The 18,935-nt window shown below is 35.7% G+C and overlaps 3 protein-coding genes and 1 long non-coding RNA gene across 4 annotated transcripts; 3 read left to right on the top strand and 1 right to left on the bottom strand.

Moving 5' to 3' along the window:
- Window positions 1–5,955: 5,955 nt before the first annotated feature.
- On the top strand, window positions 5,956–6,328 carry LOC138896877 (uncharacterized). Its single transcript, XR_011410375.1, has 2 exons — window positions 5,956–6,057; window positions 6,137–6,328. It is a non-coding gene; the product is annotated as an uncharacterized lncRNA (long non-coding RNA).
- On the bottom strand, window positions 6,224–8,341 carry LOC104091437 (large ribosomal subunit protein eL13y). The gene is made up of 5 exons (XM_009596770.4): window positions 8,197–8,341; window positions 7,380–7,492; window positions 7,134–7,267; window positions 6,734–6,892; window positions 6,224–6,632 (listed from the first exon to the last, which is right to left on the bottom strand). Exons 2-5 carry the CDS (start codon window positions 7,483–7,485, stop codon window positions 6,411–6,413), a joined length of 621 nt encoding a protein of 206 aa, XP_009595065.1. The 5' UTR covers window positions 7,486–7,492; window positions 8,197–8,341; the 3' UTR covers window positions 6,224–6,410.
- A 4,091-nt stretch (window positions 8,342–12,432) lies between these two features.
- On the top strand, window positions 12,433–13,569 carry LOC104091438 (uncharacterized). The gene is made up of 3 exons (XM_070183599.1): window positions 12,433–12,613; window positions 12,686–12,767; window positions 12,861–13,569. The coding sequence occupies exons 1-3, from the start codon at window positions 12,433–12,435 to the stop codon at window positions 13,567–13,569; spliced, it is 972 nt and encodes a 323-aa protein (XP_070039700.1).
- A 1,388-nt stretch (window positions 13,570–14,957) lies between these two features.
- Window positions 14,958–16,977, top strand: LOC138897606 (uncharacterized). Its single transcript, XM_070183598.1, has 3 exons — window positions 14,958–15,828; window positions 16,479–16,857; window positions 16,905–16,977. The coding sequence occupies exons 1-3, from the start codon at window positions 14,958–14,960 to the stop codon at window positions 16,975–16,977; spliced, it is 1,323 nt and encodes a 440-aa protein (XP_070039699.1).
- Window positions 16,978–18,935: the final 1,958 nt, after the last annotated feature.

Raw genomic sequence — 18,935 nt, 5'->3', positions numbered from 1 at the left:
ACCAAACACATAACACAAATATTCAGGGGTTTATACCCTTAGCACCAAGCTTAGAAGTGTTACTTACTTCGAACAAGCCAAATCCAATACCGAGCAAGCCAAAAATACTCTAGAAATGCCATCCCGCATGCATCAACCTCCGAATGGCTAGTTTGCACATGGACATATAGGCATAGAGATGTAATCACAGTTTTCAGATTTACCCATATTTTAGTAATTTCGGTGAAAGATTTGGGATTTACTGTTATACTTGAAAAGTATATCTATTTTACGTAACTGTGAATGAGCTGAGCATCATATCTTTGAGTTATTACTTATACTGCCTTATTTATATTGTTAGTTGCTCTTGGCTGTTGGTGTTGGACTCTGACTATTGTCCAAGCTCGTCACTACTTTCAACCTAAGGTTAGGTTTGTTACTTATTGAATACATGGGATCGGTTGTACTCATACTATACTTCTCCACCTTGCGTGCAGATTTTTGATATTGATGTTGTTGTGTATGGCGGGAGCTGGCGTTGAAGACGTACCTGCATTCCGGTAATAGCTTCCTCTTGTTCTTGGTAGCTTTAGAATTATTAATCTGTTCATGTATATTTCAAACAAATGATGTATTTATTTCATACCAGCTTTGTAAACTCGAAATCTTAGCAGCTCATGATTTGTACTACCAATCCTTGGGAAGTGTATAAAAGTTCAGTTATATTATCATCATTTTTCTCAGTAAATCTCATTTGGATTGGATTGTTGCTAATTGGCTTACCTAGCGGGTTGGGTTAGGTGTCATCACGACTAGTTGGATTTTGGGTCGTGACAATATTTGACACATATTCATAGAGATCTATATTCCTCATGCTAGACGGTATATGATAATTGATAACTTGACATGTATATTGATATGTAGGCATAGAGATATACTTTCCTCATGCTAATTGGTAAATGGAAATTCTTATCTGATGTTGTGAGTTGGAAAATGTAGATTCTTTTGATAATCTCATGTTTAGTTGATTTCGGTGGTAAGATTTGGACTTTGACTGCCTCGTAAATGTGATTCAGCTGAGCATAATAATGTTTTAAGCTATTTAATGTTTCCGACATTATCATATCTCATGTTATTATCGATGATTGATATTGGACTCTGACTATCTTCCGAGCTTGCCGCTGCTTTCAATCTAAGGTTAGGTTTGTTACTTATTGAGTACACGGGGTCGGTTGTACTCATACTACACTTCTGCACCTTGCGTGCAGATCTTGGAGCTGATGTTGCTATGTATAGCGAGAGCTGGTATTGAAGATGTACCTGCTTTTCGGATATAGCTGCCACTTGTCCTTTGTAACTTTAGATTTGCAAGTCTGTTTATGTATATTTTGAACAGATGATGTATTTATTTCGTACCAGCTTTGTAAATTCTAAGTCTTAGAAGTTTATGATTTGTACTACCAGTGTTTGGGTTAATGTGTAGGAGTTCAGTTATTTCATCTAATGAGTTCTTATTTATATTTATTGGAATTGTGAAATTGTTGTTTGGCTTACCTAGCGGGTTTGGTTAGGTGTCATTACGACTAGTGAATTTAGGGTCGTGACAATAAGATTTCGCATTTGCGAGACGTGAAGCACCAGCTAAGAACCAGAAAAACTGAAACACCCCGAAACGCGTCTGAAACTCACTTGAGCCCAGGGATTCCATACCAAATATCCACACAAGTCTAAAAGCATCATACGAACACGCTCGCGTGCTCAAAATAATAAAATAACATCTGGAACTACGAATCGAACACCAAAACACATAGGATTCACAATGAATTTCAAGAATTGCTAAAATCACAACCTAGCGTCTGATTCCTACCAAACCAACTCGGAATGATACCAAATTTTGTACACAAGTCACAAATAACAAAATTGACCTATTCTAAGTCCCGAAATAAAATCTGAACCCGATAACCATAAAGTCAAACCATGGTCAAACTTAAAAAATTTCTAAACCTTCAAATTGCCAACTTTCGCCAATTAGAGCCAAAATCCAAATGCAAATCCCATACGCTGAAGTTCAAAATTATCATCCAGACCTTTCAGAACCATCAAACTCCGATTCGAGGTCAAATACATAAATATCAAACTTGGTCAACCCTTTCAACTTAAAGTTTCTAAATAAAAAATTATTCTTCAAAATCAATACCGAACCACTCAAAAATCAAAACCGATTATACACACAAGTCATAATATATCATATGAAACTACTCAAGACTTAAACCACCGAACAAAATGCAAATGCTCAAAATGACCGGTCGGGTCGTTACAAATTCTATAAGTCTTGTATGTATGTTTTATATATTTTTGGTCTTTTGTGATAATCTGTTGTGGTGGACAACAAATAATTCAATTTAGAGGAAGTATTTACATAAGAATCCACCGGTATTCTTATTTGTGACAATTGTAAATACTTACCTGATTTGATTAATTTCTTTTTAGTGACTCTTTGCATATATTGCTCTTGCAAATGCTCCATAAGACTATTGTTCTTCCTTTTTGGAACTAAATAAGTGAAAGAAAAGAAAGTAATTTAACTGTTCTCGTACGAAAAGAAAGAGAAAAAAAAGGAGCCTCCTCTATTTAAAATCAGTTTTTCTCCTTCTCCTTCTCTGTTTATTTTATTTTTTGTTTTTTTGTTGGGAGGAGGGGGGTTACTTTTCTCTGTTCAGAAGAAGAGTAAAGGGAATAGAGATAAAACAATTCTTTTGAGAATTTTAAAGTGCAAATTTATAAGCATGAAGAAGGGAGCAAAGCTTTTTCCATTTTTTGGAGAAACAAGAGAGGGGGAAAGGAAAGAATTGAAAAACAAAAACAAAAAAACAAAAAACAATAGAGGGAGTAAGTAAAGGAAAAGAAAAAATTATTTAATAATAGAGGCTAGCTGGGAGGTGAGTAATAGGATTTATTTAGAGGATGAATAATTTAGAGAGATTAGGAATAAAAGGAGAAAGGAAAATAAAAACAATGAAGGGAAAAAAGTTGAAAACGATATAGAGAAAAAAATAAAATTTGATGGGCAGATACCCCAACTCTTGTTCCCACTTTGTTTTTTCTTCCTGTTTTGGTTTCATTACGTTTAGTTTTATGTCCTTATATTTGAATAGAAGAAAAATAAACGGAATTTGTTTTTTTACTATCTAATGAAAGCACATGTTTACTCCATTAGGTAAAACTTAAATAAGCATCTTTCATATATATGCTCTAAATACACTAAATTCATTAAAGAGAAAACGGAAAAATATTAATTCATAGAGGATAAAGGACCTCTAATAGCTTTTCTAGAAGAATAAGAGAAATGATGGAGTTTAAAAAAGAACAAGAAAATAAAAGAAACATAACAAAAGCGCCAGAAGTAGTTGTTAAATTAAGATTATGAGAATGATATTGAAAACAAATCAATGATAATACTAGCTCTACTGCAAGATGTATAAGTTGGATAAAATGATTTCAAATTAGAGTATTTGCTCAAGTTCATGCACCGATCTTTTCAAAAGCATTATAAAAATATTTTCTTAATTAAAATAAATTCTTATTACTTACATACAAATATATCATAGAATATGAAAGTTTTGTGTTTGATATTACATATTAAAATGAAAAAAAGTTTAAATATTTGAAAAAAAACAATCAACCTTGAGAAAATAAGATTTAGATGATCTGAGCAATAGACATGTAATAAGCATATGAGTTTACTGATATTTTTTTAAGTTATGTTTCAGCTATTAATCCCCTTGACATGAAGAAAATCAAATATAATAGTAAAGGAGGTTCAAAAATGCGTTAGGTCATAGGTTCAAATTCCAACCGGACATCCTAGAATTTTTTTGAATCCCTCTGTATAACTTTTGGTTGCGCCACTACCACCAACACAAGTCTTGAATAGTTCTGCCAATTAAGGAATTTGAACTCGAGACCTCATAGTTATCCTCCTACTTCATCCGCTCTTAGGTGCGTCATATGCCTAATCTCATAGTACCTTTTTTTTTCGAGCCCTTTTTCATATTCTTTCTTCTTTTTTCATAGGTTATGTGCCTAATTTTTTATTATTTCATCCATTTTAATTTATATGACGTAGTTTGACTTGAAATGGAGTTTTAAAAAAAAAGAATACTTTAAATTTGTAATCATAAAAGCTTAAAAGGTAACAGCATTTTGGAATCATATCATTTGTATAACTATAAAAGTCTTTCTTTGGGGATAAAATGGGTAAAATTAAAAGTTTTAAATTATTTTTAAATATATAAATATGTTAATTCTTTTTTGAATGAATTAATAAGGAAAGTGTTAGAGATTAATAGAAATATGCATTCATTATTCACATCAAGTAAATAGATATATACATGTGATTGTATATAAATTTTTATGATTTAATTGTAATTAAGTAAGGTACAATCTCATATCATTAATTTAATTAATCATGACTAGTTAATATAATTTGATGTAAACATTAGGTGAAGTGACTAATTATATCTTATATATTTTTCTTTCAGAATCCTTTCTCTTATTCTTTCTTTTTTTCTTCCATAGATCACTTTCTCATATTCGAATTCTATTTTTCTTTTTCTTACAAACATCATGTATATGTACATATTTTCCAGTGTACTCTTCCTTTTTTTTCTTTTCTGGTTTTCCACAAGTACTCTAATCACTTCAAACTGATTATTTTTGAAGAAAGATGGAATAGCTAATTTTCTGTGATTTTAGATATAAATTTATCCCATTTTTTCGACTTAATGAGATTAAATTTAGTTTTTTTAATTTTGGTAAACTGGAAAATTATATAAATATAAAAACATTCATAGTTACATACTAACATAAGAGTTGGTGCTATCTTGTGCATAGAGTCATTATTCAAAAAAACTATTAATATTATAGGCTTTAATTTTTCTTAGGAGTTGTTCCTAAGATGTCTGACCATATTGCATCATATAGGAATTCTAAGCTTATTAAAAGACTGCATCTAGCTCCTTCCGTTGCGAGGAAATCCGCTACCTGATTTTGTTCCCTATAGCTATAGCCGACGGCTGGATTCACTGTGCCATCAATGACGTCAAATTTAGTTGCTATAACTTTCAGGTATCTGGTTTTTTCTTTCCACTTCATCTAACAATGTGACTTCTACCACTAAATCAACCACTTATATAACACTGTTCATGATTGACAAAACTAAAACTGAGGCTTTAGGATAGAGTAAAATTTTAGCTTGTATTATCTAAAAGATTTTTATATTTATAATGAGTTTCCGTCCGAGCAATTGTTGACTTACATATAGATTAATGCAAGTGCGAAAATATTTAATAAAGAATTACAACAATGTGCTACAATCGATTTCAAAACTAACGGAAAATTCATGAGTTAACTAAAAGAAAATTCATGTAAGAATATTAATCTACCAAATTAACATAATATCAGTTTACCAACCGATGATGATGGCCTGAAAGTACAGCGTGTTGTAGAAATATGCAAATGTCAATTCATCAATTCTCAGTTAATGTTAGAGAGTTGATTTGTTAAACTGTGCTATAGCTAGCTTCTTAAGTTGCATAAAACTATGTGCTATAAAAAATATGCATCAAGATTCTTTAGTTAGGCATTTTACATACAAAACATGTTTGGAAACATTGCCGTGAGTCGTGACAATCGCGTGCTTGTTCTAATAGAAACCTCAAGTATGTGCGCATTACATCATAAACTACGCCCATTCAAGTACTATTGCCCTATCCTTCAGGTCAAACACAACCTCACAAACACGATAAAACTACTTCATACACACTTCCCCTTCTACATTATACCTCAAGAAAGCAAGGGTCCCACCACAACCACACACCCACATAGCACTTCCCTTGCTTTCCCAGCTCTTTTATCCCACCCAAGACTCTATGAGCTGTGAGCCTGTATTTCCATTGATTATTCAAAATCCCTCTTGACATTCGAAACAAATTAAACATAATTCTTAAAAAGGTTCGCCCGGTTGATAACTCCATTGGCAACTGATCATTACCAACAGATTGATTGAAACTGGTACAAGTGCTACCTCATGCCATCGAAGTAGCACTAGAAAATAGTTTGACCCTCAGGTTAACAAATCAGCTCGAGATGGGGCAAGATAGACCTAAACAATTTGAAGTAGCCATCACAATTAGGAAAACTGACACTTCCACTAAGCTAGCGGCTATGAAATACGCAGACCGCAAGAGAGAAATAGGACTTATGCTATAACATAAACACCATCAAAAGATTTCCATGACCTCACAAGCAAAACAAAATTCTTGAATAAAAAGAAAAGCTCAAGATCCTGAAAATGATTGTATCATAAACTTTCATCACTCAGTCCACCAGAACTGATAATGCTTAACAAGCTAAGCGACAATTCTAATTGCTTATTTCTTTTCTTCCTTTTCTGCTTCAGCTGCCCTCTTCAACCTGGCTCCGATGTGTCGCGCATTTGTACGCTCGATACGCAGCTTGCCATAGGCATTGAATGACTTCATCTCATCTGTGACCTTGACAAGGTCAACAGCTGGCTGCTCCCTAGTAATAGGCATGTATGAACCCTGGACCTGGGTGGCAGTAGCAAGTTCCTCTGCACTAGAATCACCAGCCTGGAAAAGAGAGTACAAGGAAAATTTTCACATAAACTGTTCAGATACCAAAGCAGGAATCCTGACCTAGCAAGGAAAAGAATAATTATTTTCAAATTTACCTTGACTTTCTTAGCACGCCTTGGGAAGATAACAAGCTTAGCTTTGTAAGTCTTGAGCCTCTGGACATTGGTTTGGAGACCTTCCAATGATCTGTTCCTGCGGCGATGATCAACAGCAATGCCAATGGTTGGTGCTAGTTTCTTGGGAATACCAGCTGCCTGAAAACCCAAAGCTACTTATTAATGGGGAAATCAAACGTACAAGTGCTTCAAAGTAATAGGCAGTATAAAATAAAAGTATCCAGAGAGCCAAAAACATGACTAAAAATAGAATTTTCTTTTGTACTCAATGAGATGGCTTTTTGTTAATTGTTCTTCTCTATGGGGGGTACGGGTTGGTGGACAGGACAGCTGGCAAGTTATCTAGTAAACGACATTCAACAAATAACTAGAACCTCACTTTCAGTTCTTCAAGAGAAAATCCCCTCCCAGCCCGGACTTTCATATTGTATTTTAGTGTTTGTCCATGAACAATAGGTCGAAGTGATCCCGCAGTTGGCCTAGGGAAGATCTTCACAGCCTTTTGCTGTCTAGCTGAAGACGACAGAGGAAAGACAGGTAGAAAAATGTTAATACTGTTCAACCAAAATTGAATTTCAAAAAAGAAAAGAATAGTGCCAATTAGTTCAACAAAATGGTAGTTTACCAGCACGTCTCCTTGTTTTCCTAGCTGGCTGGTTGAACCAAGTCCTTACATAGTTTTGCCAATGCTTCTTGAAGTGCCCATTGGGTATAACATTGTTGTGCTTCATCTCTTACCTAAAATTGCACAGTAATTGACTATATCAAGCAAACATCACAGGGCTAGCTGCTCTTGTTAACAAAAGCATAAAACTCTAAGTTGTCTATCCACTTTGTAGTCGTGTGTACTTTGACTTTGTGTTGTTCAAAGAAAATCCAACTTCAATCAAAATCTAATCAACCGATAAAATCATAAAAATAAATAGATGCAAATCTAAATATTCAAACATGTGCTCTTTGTCATTACTAAATACTATTCATCTGTCAAAAACACATCTAGCAGGATTAGGCATTCACACATAGTTGATATAAAAAAATATCTATCCAGGTTTTCTGATACGATATAAAAAGGAAATCCAATCCAACCCACCTCCAATTTCCTCCTACAATTGAACAAACACCCTGATTTCTACATTGCAAGCTTATAATGACATACAATAAGCAAATCGTACTATATCGTAACTAACACAACCGAGGAACTATAAATAAAAGCAAATATATCCAAAATTCTCAGTTAACATTTCTACTCTAAAAGGGTCTCAAAACCCGCAAAAGACATAGGTTTATTAACATTTTCATATCAAACTAATTTGCATATACAAATTCAGTAACACATAGCTTACAGATTCAGCTGAGGAAAATAACAAGCACAAACCAGAGAGAAAATGACGAAAGAGTATTCATAAACCTTAGAGATTTTCAAGGGAAATACTGAGACATACCTGGTTAGCTGCTGCTACTGGAGGCTATGGGAGTACAAAGGCGAAGTCAGTGCTTTGTTCTTTGCTTTTATAGGGCTGAATGAAAAACCCTAGGTTTTAAAGGCTTTAAATCATGCATTTCCGAATGGGCTGTTAAATGGGCCAGCTCACTCTGTTCGACTTAAAGTTGTCTTACTGATGCTAAAAATTGCATTTGAATTCACATGAGGTAAGTAGGCCCGTAAGAGTAGAATTGGGTCGTGTCATTTGCACAAATGACCTTTTTTTATGTTACTATTTGAATTCTATCTCCATTAACCTAGCGAGCGAAAATTGTCTGTAAAAAGAAAGAAAAAAACCATCCAACTACTTTTAAAGGTAAAATTAGCCACTGGACAAGCCAAGAAAATTTAAAGAGTGACCTCAGAAATTGTCGATGTAAATAATCCCTTGGGTCCTAACCCCTTTGATGGACTAAAAACATAATTAGGCAATATTTAAGAAATTTTACAAATTCTCAGTAAGTAATTAACAGATATGGCAACTAATTAACTATATTCCTACCAAAAACCTATAATGCTGGACCAAAAAGGTATTTAATTAATATTTAATTATATAAAAGGTATAATAATGGATAATTTTATTAAATGTTTATGGGATAATTCTCGCATTTTAATTATATAAATAATAATTTTATAATATATATTGCATCCGTGTTTATGAATTTAGTTAGAAAAATTCTGGTATATTTACATATTAGCAATATTTAATTATATAAATGCCACAAGTATACTCATTTTTTTTCTTTTTTTGTTCAAGTACAAAGGGCTACAATTGAGGGGCGGGAGAAATGTGAAACAAAGTAATAAGAGAAAGAAGTTGGATGCTTTCGCCACCTAAAAAAAGGGAAAAGGAAGAACGGATGCGGGGTTTGAGGGGGTGGGAGGGGGGAAGGGGTTGTAACAAAGTAGTACATTAATAAGGATCAAAATAAATCCCTCAACTAGTGGGTCTCTATTTATTTATAAAACCTGCAGTAAAATGCTATTAATGTAAAAGAAATCTTTCATTTCTATAATATATAATAAAGAGTACTAATATTTTCTTAAACATTTTTAAAAAGTGTCCAGACATATATATTTTTCAAAATTGAAACTAGAGAGATTGGGATGTTTGTGCCCATTTGAGTTGATGAAGTACAAAGCTACCCAAATCCAGCAGAATTGTTTAATTTTTCACTAGAACTTTTGACAAAAATTTACGATATCACATTTGCCAACGGAAAATGAAGGTGAAATCAATAAAGGAAATTTGGCACTGAGTGGTAGCGCATCCAAATAATTGGCAGAAAAAAAACATACTTATAGATATTGGCACCCTTTAGTTTAACTCTAAATTTTTAATATAGTTATTTGATATTTTGTAGCCTAAGTTATTTTGTCCGAAAATAGAGCTTATCAACACACACATCTCTATATATATATACCGTTTTATTCTCTTTCCCCCTAAATTTTTTCCCAATTCTTTCAATCTCTTCCCAAATCTCTATTTTATTTCACTCCTCTGCTAATCACACCGTTAGATTTCATCTTCATTGTTCTTTTTGGGTAGTAATCTGCATTGGGTCTTTTACTTTATGAACGACTTTTCTCTAGATGAAACTTGGCAGAAGATGGGAAGAAATCTTCATCAAAGATGGATTTATCCGCATGTATATAACAGTGTATATTTTATTATATATTCGTTTATCTCTTGTATATCCAAGCATACAACATATAAATACTTGTATTGTCAATTTATCACAGTGTATAATACAATAAAAAAGTGTATATCAAAATGTATATTATAATTTTATTTTTATTTTTTGTGTATATCAAAATGGCCCACAATCTAACAAATTTCTAATAATGTATATCATGTATGTCACAACAATGTATAGAACGATATACAACATAATATACATACAGGTAACACATGGTGATATACGCAGATGTACACCACCTCAAACACCCATATTTTCTATTTTCACACATCTCTGCCGCATCACCACCACAAAAATAATCATAGCCACCAATGATTCCATCGTTAGTAGAAAATATATTATAATAAATAAAAAAGAGAAGAAGAGGGAGAAAAAAACTAAAATTCTATATAAAAGAAGAGAAGAAGAGGAAATGTCTAGGAACATAGTCGCGGCAGTAGCTCGTGGCCAATGGTAGAGAAGCAAGTGGAGGTTGCTTTACTGGTTAAAGATAGAAAAGGTAGCCACATAAAATTGGTGGAGATTTTTCATGTCTAAATTTAAAAAAATCATTTGGGGAGGAGAAGTGAGTATGGTGATGGTTCTTGGAATATTATTCCTTGTCCGTGTTGAAATCAGATGAGAGATCAAAGAGGAGGTATCAGATAGAAATGGCAACAATAGGTGAAAAGGGAGTACGGAAAGAGAGAATAAATAGGGAATTAAGTTTTATTTGGGATTTGAATATACAATTATCAATCTTTTTTGCCTGCTTTTGCCAAAGGTAATCTAAGACAAAATTTATCAATTCCTATAATATATGGTCACCCGGTATCAATTTCTTATCAATAAAAAGGTGATAAAACATAAAAAGGAGGGAGTAGCTCTGTATGGGGTAAAATTTATTAGCGACAGTTGGACAAATGACGAGATGACACGTGGAATTAAAGAAGGGTAAGATGTGAGTCAGCAAATAGCTAGCACCGGATGCAACACATGTGACCAGTGCTGAGCAAGTCCCGAAGGCATTAAATCTGAGAACAAATATTTGAAAGTAAAACATCGGTTGGAAAAGACCGCATTCAATGAGCAGCTGTTACAAAGAACATCTGTATTTTTAGTCAACCATTTTGTAGTCATCAATGGCAGTTTTATTCTCATTCAAAAGGACCTTAATTTGGGAATCTTGTCACCCTAAATAAAGCTATAAATAGAAGGATTAATATCCATTATAAACATGAAATACTCTGGACAAAAAGCTATAATCTGCTCCCATTCTATAAATTTGCTCTCTTTATTTTTATTCTTAACATTGCTCTTGATATTGCTATCGGAGAAGCTAAACACTTAGCCATGCTCGTGTTTCTTTTAAAGTTATTTCATAATCTCATTTCTGTTCTTATTTATTTTATATTTTGGATCAAACTAATTTACATATCTATAAACCATATTACAAATTCAAATGTACCATTTTACGGGTAAACAGTTTGGTGCCCACCGAGGGGCATAGACAATTGTGTAATTACTTTGATCCATTTATCTTTTACTAACATATTTTGATTCCTTTCTTAGCAAAAAAAAAATCAGATATGGCAGCTAACAATGTCAATAATTCCTATAATGTTGGAGCATAGAACAAATGTGAGGATGTGTTCCAACGTGATGATTTAACTAGCGAAACCCGCAATGAAGGATATGAAACAACTTCAGTTCGCGAAGGTTAAAATCCTCGTCATGTGAGGAGTCCAACTCCTAATGATGCGGATGATGAACACGTTGTCCAACAAAACCAGGTTATGATAGAATTAAAACATGCACTATCGGGTGCTTTCAATAATTCTAGTGGAGGAGCTCGGATTCTTCCCAGCATCCCTACAAATGAAATAGTTCAAAGAAAATGTAACGACGCTCCAAGTGGAGTTCGGTTTTAACTAGGCAGGAGGTACCGGTAATGGATCTGGAAATGACAACAATGTAAATGACCCTTTCAAAACTGAGCTCATGAGATTCATGAGAGAAATGAATAAACGAATGGAACAAAACACTAAAGAATTCCATGCTCGGATGGATCAGATCACGGGAGCACCGCCGATGCTAAAGGGACCGGATTCCAAGAAGTATACGCAGTTGCCATTCAAACCTAGTGCGACCCTAGAGTTGATTCCGAAAAGATTCGAGATGCCGAATATTCCGAAGTATGATGGGACTTCGATTTGGATCCAAAGGAACATATCACGACATACACTACGGTTGTAAAAGGAAATTACCTGGCCCAGCACGAGATCAAATTTGTCTTGCTGAAGAAATTCGGCGAAACCCTTACGAATGGTGCCTTAACTTAGTATTCTTTTTTACCTGAGCATTCCATTGAGTCTTTTGAAATGCTTGCAGATTATTTTATTAAATCTGATGCTGGAGCAAGAAAGGTCCAAGCAAGGAAGGAATATTTATTCAAAATATTCCAAGGAGAATCTGAACTATTGCGAGAGTTCGTGATCCGATTTTAGAAGGAAAGGATGTTGTTACCGCCAGTACCTGATGAGTGGACAGCGGAGGCATTTACAAAAGGTCTCAACCCGTTGAGTTCTGATGTCTCTAGGAAACTGAAGGAAAGCTTGCTAGAATTTCAGGCTACCACATGGGCAGATGTTCACAATCGCTACGAGTCAAAGATTAGAATAGAAGATGATCAACTGGGTTCTTCCGTGTCTTCCAAATGATAGAATCGTGATCGGAATCAAGATAAATTCAAAAGTAATTTTGATGCAGATCATAGGTCCTCTAGGAGTCATTTTCAATCTTATGAAAGGGCCGATGAGCGAGGAAATAAAGGTTTTCAGTCATCAGATAGGTACACTTCCAATAGAAGAACGGATCGTGGTCGAAGTAGCAGAGCTTTGTAGGAGAAAGAAGCATTAGGGTCCCAAGATTCAATATATCTCAGGTTATGTGACTACAACTTTAACATCAGCTCGGTAGAACTGGTGTTGGTTATGAGGAATATTAAAGAAGTTAGGTTCTTAAAACCAATCCGATCGGATCCTAGCCAAAGAGATCCTAATATATGGCGTGAGTTCCATGGAACTCACGGCCACAGGACTGGGGACTGTCGGCACCTTCGAGAAGAGGTAGCAACATTGTTGAAGAATGGTTACCTCAGAGAGTTTTTAAGTGACCGGGCCAAGAAAAACTATGGGAAAATTTGGGATGTTGCAGGACCATCAAAAATGGCTACAAGGTCACCTCGTATAATGATAAGCATAATCTTCGGTGGAGACAAAGTAAATGGGGTGATATTTTTGGCAGCAAAGAAGACGAAGATATTGCTAACTCATGGCAAGAGGATCCGAGAAGTTTCAAAATATGACACCACCTTTACAGAAGAGGATGTTGATGCACTTCTTCTACCGCACAACGATGCTCTGGTAATTTCTCTTAATGTTTTAGATTTCAAAATTAAACGTGTGTTGGTTGATCCAGGAAGCTTAGCCAACATCGCACAATGGAGAGTTTTGGAGCAAGCAAAGTTAACCGAAAACATAGATCTGGTAACAAAGCTTTTGGACGAGTTCAACTTAACGAGTGTAATGACTCGGGGAGAAATCTTACTGCCAACACATGCCGAAGGCGTAACAAAGACCACCCTATTCTAAGTGGTAGATAGTGACATGGGATATAAATAATGTGATCTTTGGAAGGCCATGGATACATGAAATAAAGGTTGTACCCCTCAACATATCATCAACTGTTGAAATTTCCCACACCAGAAGGGATCAAGAAAATCAGAGAAGATCAACTAGCTGCAAGGGAGATGAACACAGTAATCATGTTCGTTGCAAGGGCAAAGAAACGAGCAAATAACAATTACAGGAACCAATTCCTTCTTCCACCTCGATTGAAGATAATAAAGAAGAAGAGTCATCAGAATTATATCAGTACTGAGGTCTTTTTAGGTACCAGAGGAAACAGATGCGACCAAATCAACCGCAGAAGAGCTCGAACAAGTGTCCTTGTTCGAGGACTTCTTAGAAAGAAAATTTCACTTAGGAATAGGGTTGAGTCCCGAACTCAAGTTAAAAATTATTGATTTTCAAAAATCTAACGTCGATTTTTTCACATAATCGCATTTAGATATGACATGTATTCCATTGGAAGTGGTTATCCACATTTTGAGTTTGGATCCTAACTTCCCTCCGGTAAGGCAAAAGAAACGACCAATAGCAAATGTCAGAAACATGTTTGTCAAGGAAGAGGTAACCCGATTACTAAATATAGGTTCAATTCGAGAGATAAATTACCTCGATTGGCTAGCTAACGTAGTGGTAGTTCCTAAAAAGAATAATAAATTTAGAATGTGTATTGATTATAAAGATTTAAATAAGGTATGCCCTAAAGACTTTTTCTCGTTGCCAAACATTGATCAAATGATTGATGCTACGGCCGAGCATAAGTTAATGAGTTTTATTGATACTTATTTCAGGTATAATCAAATTAAGATGCACTCAGAAAATCAGGAAAATACCTCATTTATCATATATTTTGGCACATACTGCTATAATATGATGCCTTAAGGACTTAAGAACACTAGATCCACTTATCAGAGGCTTGTTAATAAAATATTTGAACAACAAATAGGTAAGACAATGGAGGTTTATATTGATGACATGTTGGTTAAGTCTCTTAATGCAGGAGATCATTTGAAACATCTCCAAGAAACATTTGACGTTATGAGAAAATACAACATGAAGCTTAACCCGGAGAAGTGCGCCTTTGGAGTTGGTTCCGGTAAGTTCCTGGGGTTTTTGGTCTCTCAAAGAGGAATCGAAGTAAACCCCGATAAGATAAAAGCTATTGAGGATATCTCATACCACTTGACGAGTGTGAAGGAGGTACAGAGGTTGACCACAGGTTGGTGGCTCTAAGCAGGTTTATCTCGAGGTCTTCGGAGAGATGACTTCATTTCTTTTCGCTTTTGAAAAAGAAGAATGATTTAGTGTGGACTCCGGAATGTTAGCAAGCATTGAAAGACCTAAAAAGGTACATGTCTACTCCTCCTTTGTTGTCAAAACTCAAGGAATGTAAGCAATTATTGATCTATCTGGAGGTTTTAGAAGTAGCGGTAAGTGTTGTTTTGGTCCGAGAAGAAGAAGGTACCCAATTTCCTGTGTATTATGTTATTAAAGTTCGATCAGGAGCAGAGACACGTTATCCGCACCTTAAAAAATTGGCCCTAGCTCTCGTAGTCGCCTCTCGAAAGCTTAGGCCTTATTTTCAATGTCATCCCATAGCCGTTGTGACTACCTTTCCCTTGAGGAATGTCCTTCATAAGCCTGAATTATCGGGTCATTTGGCTAAATGGGCAGTCGAAGTTAGTGAATTCGACATTGAGTACAAGTCCAGGACTCCAATCAAGTCACAAGTTTTGGCCGACTTCGTGGATGACTTTAGTCCAAGATTAATGCCTTTAGCTGCTAAAGAAGCAATGTTGGTATCGGGTACGGTATCGAGTATTTGGATCTTATTTATGAATGGAGCTTCCAATGTAAAAGGGTCTGGTCTCGGCATAGTTTTAATAACTCCTTCGGGAGAAACCCTGAGACAGGCCATTAGAACTATGCCATTAACTAACAATGAAGCCGAGTACGAGACTTTGGTTACAGGACTCGAACAAGCTCGGGGAATAGGTTCTGAGGTTATCAAAATAAAGTGTGACTCTCAGTTGGTACTGAACCAAGTATATGGAATTTTCGATACCAAGGAGGAGCGCATGCAACAATACTTTAATAAGGTTCAAGTATTTCTTTTACGATTCAAGGAATGGTCAATTATTCAGATTCTACGGGAAGAAAACATGGAGGCAAATGCATTGGCCAATTTGGGGTCATCCACGGAAATGAAAGGAGCTGATTTCGGTGTGGTCGTTCAATTGATGCGTTTGATTTTGGATTTGGACGGATATTGTGAAGTTAACTCAACCAACCTAATTTAGCATTGTAGAAATGAGTTTATAGAGTATTTGAGGCATGTAAAATTGCATGTCCAAAAGCATCACTGGCACTACGAACTAAAGCAGCTCGTTATTGTCTTGTTGACGGTCAACTATACAGAAGGTCTTTTCAAGGACCATTGGCTCGTTGTTTAGGGACATCAGAGAGTGATTACGTAATGAAGGAAGTTCACGAGGGAGTATGCGGAAATCACTCTGGTGCAGACTCGTTGGTTCTCAAACTTATAAGAGCTGGCTACTATTGGCCCCGGATAGAGCAAGACGCAAAGATATTTATACAAAAATATGATAAATGCCAGCGTCATGCACAATTAGTGCATCAACCGACGGAACGTTTGCATTCGGTAGTGTCACCATGGCCATTCATGAAATAGGGGATGGACATAGTCGGTCCCTTACCACAAGGACCCAGTAAAGCAAAATTTCTTTTAGTTTTAACTGACCTATTTTACTAAATAGGTTGAAGCATGTGCCTACCAAAATATCGGAGAACGTGAAGTGATTGATTTTGTATGGGATCTCATCGTCTATTGATTTCACTTGTATTTAGTTCAGAAGCTCTGATTCCGGTGGAGGTTGAGAAACCAACCCTAAGGTATTCCCGAACAAACAATGAGGCAAATAATGAAGCGTTACTGGTTAAATTGGACCTGCTTGAAGAGCATCGGAATCTGGCATATGTGAAGATGATGGCACAAAAGCAAATAATGGAAAGGTATTACAATCGTATAGCAAATCTTCGATATTTTAAATTCAGGGATTTGGTTTTGAGGAAGGTAACTCAAAGTACTCGGGAAGTTAACGCCGGGAAGTTGGGGCCAACGTGGGAAAGACCTTACTGGATTTCAGCTATAGCCGGTAAATATTTATATCAGTTGGAAAATCAAGATGGAATTAAATTGCCAAGCAATTGGAATGTGACTCAGCTCAAAAGGTATTATTGCTAAAGATCCTTGCTAATACTGAAAGTATGTGCTGCAGTCTTTTTCCCTTCATCCAGTTTTTGTCCCAATTGGGTTTTTCTGGCAAGGTTTTTCATGGGGCAGCAATGTAAAGCATACTACGAAGAAAGGGTCATTGTATAAAACAAGACGTCCAGTATTCGAATTCTCATACTTAGTATCCGAACACTGGGGAACTATTACATATTAAGGCACTAAAAGTGTCACGAAGACCGGGGACTGTTAGAACCGGATCTATGTCTTATCAGGACTGGAGACTGCATGATCATCTCCATAGAAATAAATTGTTTATTAACTTAAGAAAATGAAATTTATGTAAATGTACTTTTAAAGATAGAGGGAATAAATCAAAGTCCTTTTATTTTTATCTTATTTCTTGCCCGAATGAACATGAGATGTCCTCTTCAAGAGCATTGTAAACATAAAGGCCCTCTCTTATGAAACCCTCATAGTCAAAAGGTATATTCCAGAAGTGTGAATACCCGGGATCAAAAGCTATCGGATGTAAAAATAATTCCCGAAACTTCGCTAGTTAAATAAAAAATAGTATTTTTTGCACAACACTTAAGAAAAAACTTTCTTTCATCAATTAAAATGCCAAACTCAATAAAAACATTTGGCATAGTTACAAAAGAAAAGAAAAATATATACATCAGTTGTTTTTGCTGCCAGAGCTCGAAGGGAGAGACGAGTCATCATTTTCCTTTTCAGGAAAATGTCGTTCTGTTTCCGGTTCAAGGCTTTCACCCTTATCTTATTCTTCTTCAGCTTCCTCTTCGGTTCCCGAATACTCGGAGCTAGTTTTTGAAGAGTCATAGGCAGCGGGCCGAGCAGGGAGGTTCTCGAGAGCAGTTGTCTCCATCACGAGCTTTGGAAATGCAATCATTGATGTTTGCAACGCCTTCTTTGGCCTCCTCCAAGGTTTTTCTCTTCATGTGATAAATGGTGTAGTTTTTCTCGAAGAGGATAAAATCTTCCTGGTCTTGGAGTTTAGCTCAGATTTTCTCAATCTTTGATTGGAGTTTATCATTTTTGGCTCTCACAATGTCAATTTTGGAATCAATCTCGATGTGTTGGTGTTCCATGAAGCTGGTTCTTCTCCATAACCTTTTTGAGCCTTTCTTTCATTCTGGCCCTCCTTTCCTAGGTAGTGGTAGCCTCTTCGGTTTTGGAGCGTAAGCTAGCCTCCAAATTGTTTATTTGCTCCATAAAGAGAGACTCGTGCTCGGTCGCAGCAGTCACGGTATCATGTAGTTCAACCCATTTGGCCTTCGCCTCCTTAAGATCTTCATGTAATTGAGCAGCTTCTTGGTTGTGGGCCATTCTATCTTGCTCGGATTGCTCTAGTCGAGCTTCAAGCTCACCCATTTGAGCAATTTTTTCTTTCAACACTGGGAGGCGCTCGACAAACTGATTTCGTTCGGCTTAAAATTAATATCATTCCGAAGTAAGTTCTTGTTTTTCTAAAATCAACCTTTAAAGGCACTCAGAATCAAGAAGGTTGGACTGGAAAAGGTTAAAGCTAAGGTTATTTATGCAAAGTATGATAAATGAAAAAGAATATAGAAGAAGGTTAGATTTATACATGCGCCAAACAATGCATGTTGTTGTTTAAAATACACTCAGCAAATAGAGAGTCCATTTTTCTCCAATCTTTTCTCATGGCCAGCGGCTTTAAATAGCTGGCAAGCTCCACTGGCCTGGAAAGTATGTGGCACTCATTCGAAACTGTGAGTATGGCACTCCGTTTTCCATTAGGGTTTTGAGTAGGTGTCGGGTAAGTGATCGCGTCCAAATACACACCTCAAAAGAGGTATGAAACAGTCGTTTGCAATTATAGAAATTCAACTAAGAGTTGGGGTCGAATCCACAAGGAGCTAAGATGGGTGTTAGGGGTATATATTTCAATGCACGTGATTGAACTATCTAGATTGCACTTCCACCAAAAGATTGGGTTTCTATTTCTAATTTTACTCTATTGATTGCAAAATAAAGAAAGAAGACTAGAGATAATTATTTTGGGGGGTTTTCCAAATTGATGAAAAGCCTA

The sequence above is a fragment of the Nicotiana tomentosiformis genome, chromosome 8 (genome assembly GCF_000390325.3).
Source record: "Nicotiana tomentosiformis chromosome 8, ASM39032v3, whole genome shotgun sequence".
NCBI lineage: Eukaryota > Viridiplantae > Streptophyta > Magnoliopsida > Solanales > Solanaceae > Nicotiana > Nicotiana tomentosiformis.
This window is presented reverse-complemented; position numbering and strand designations above follow the sequence as displayed.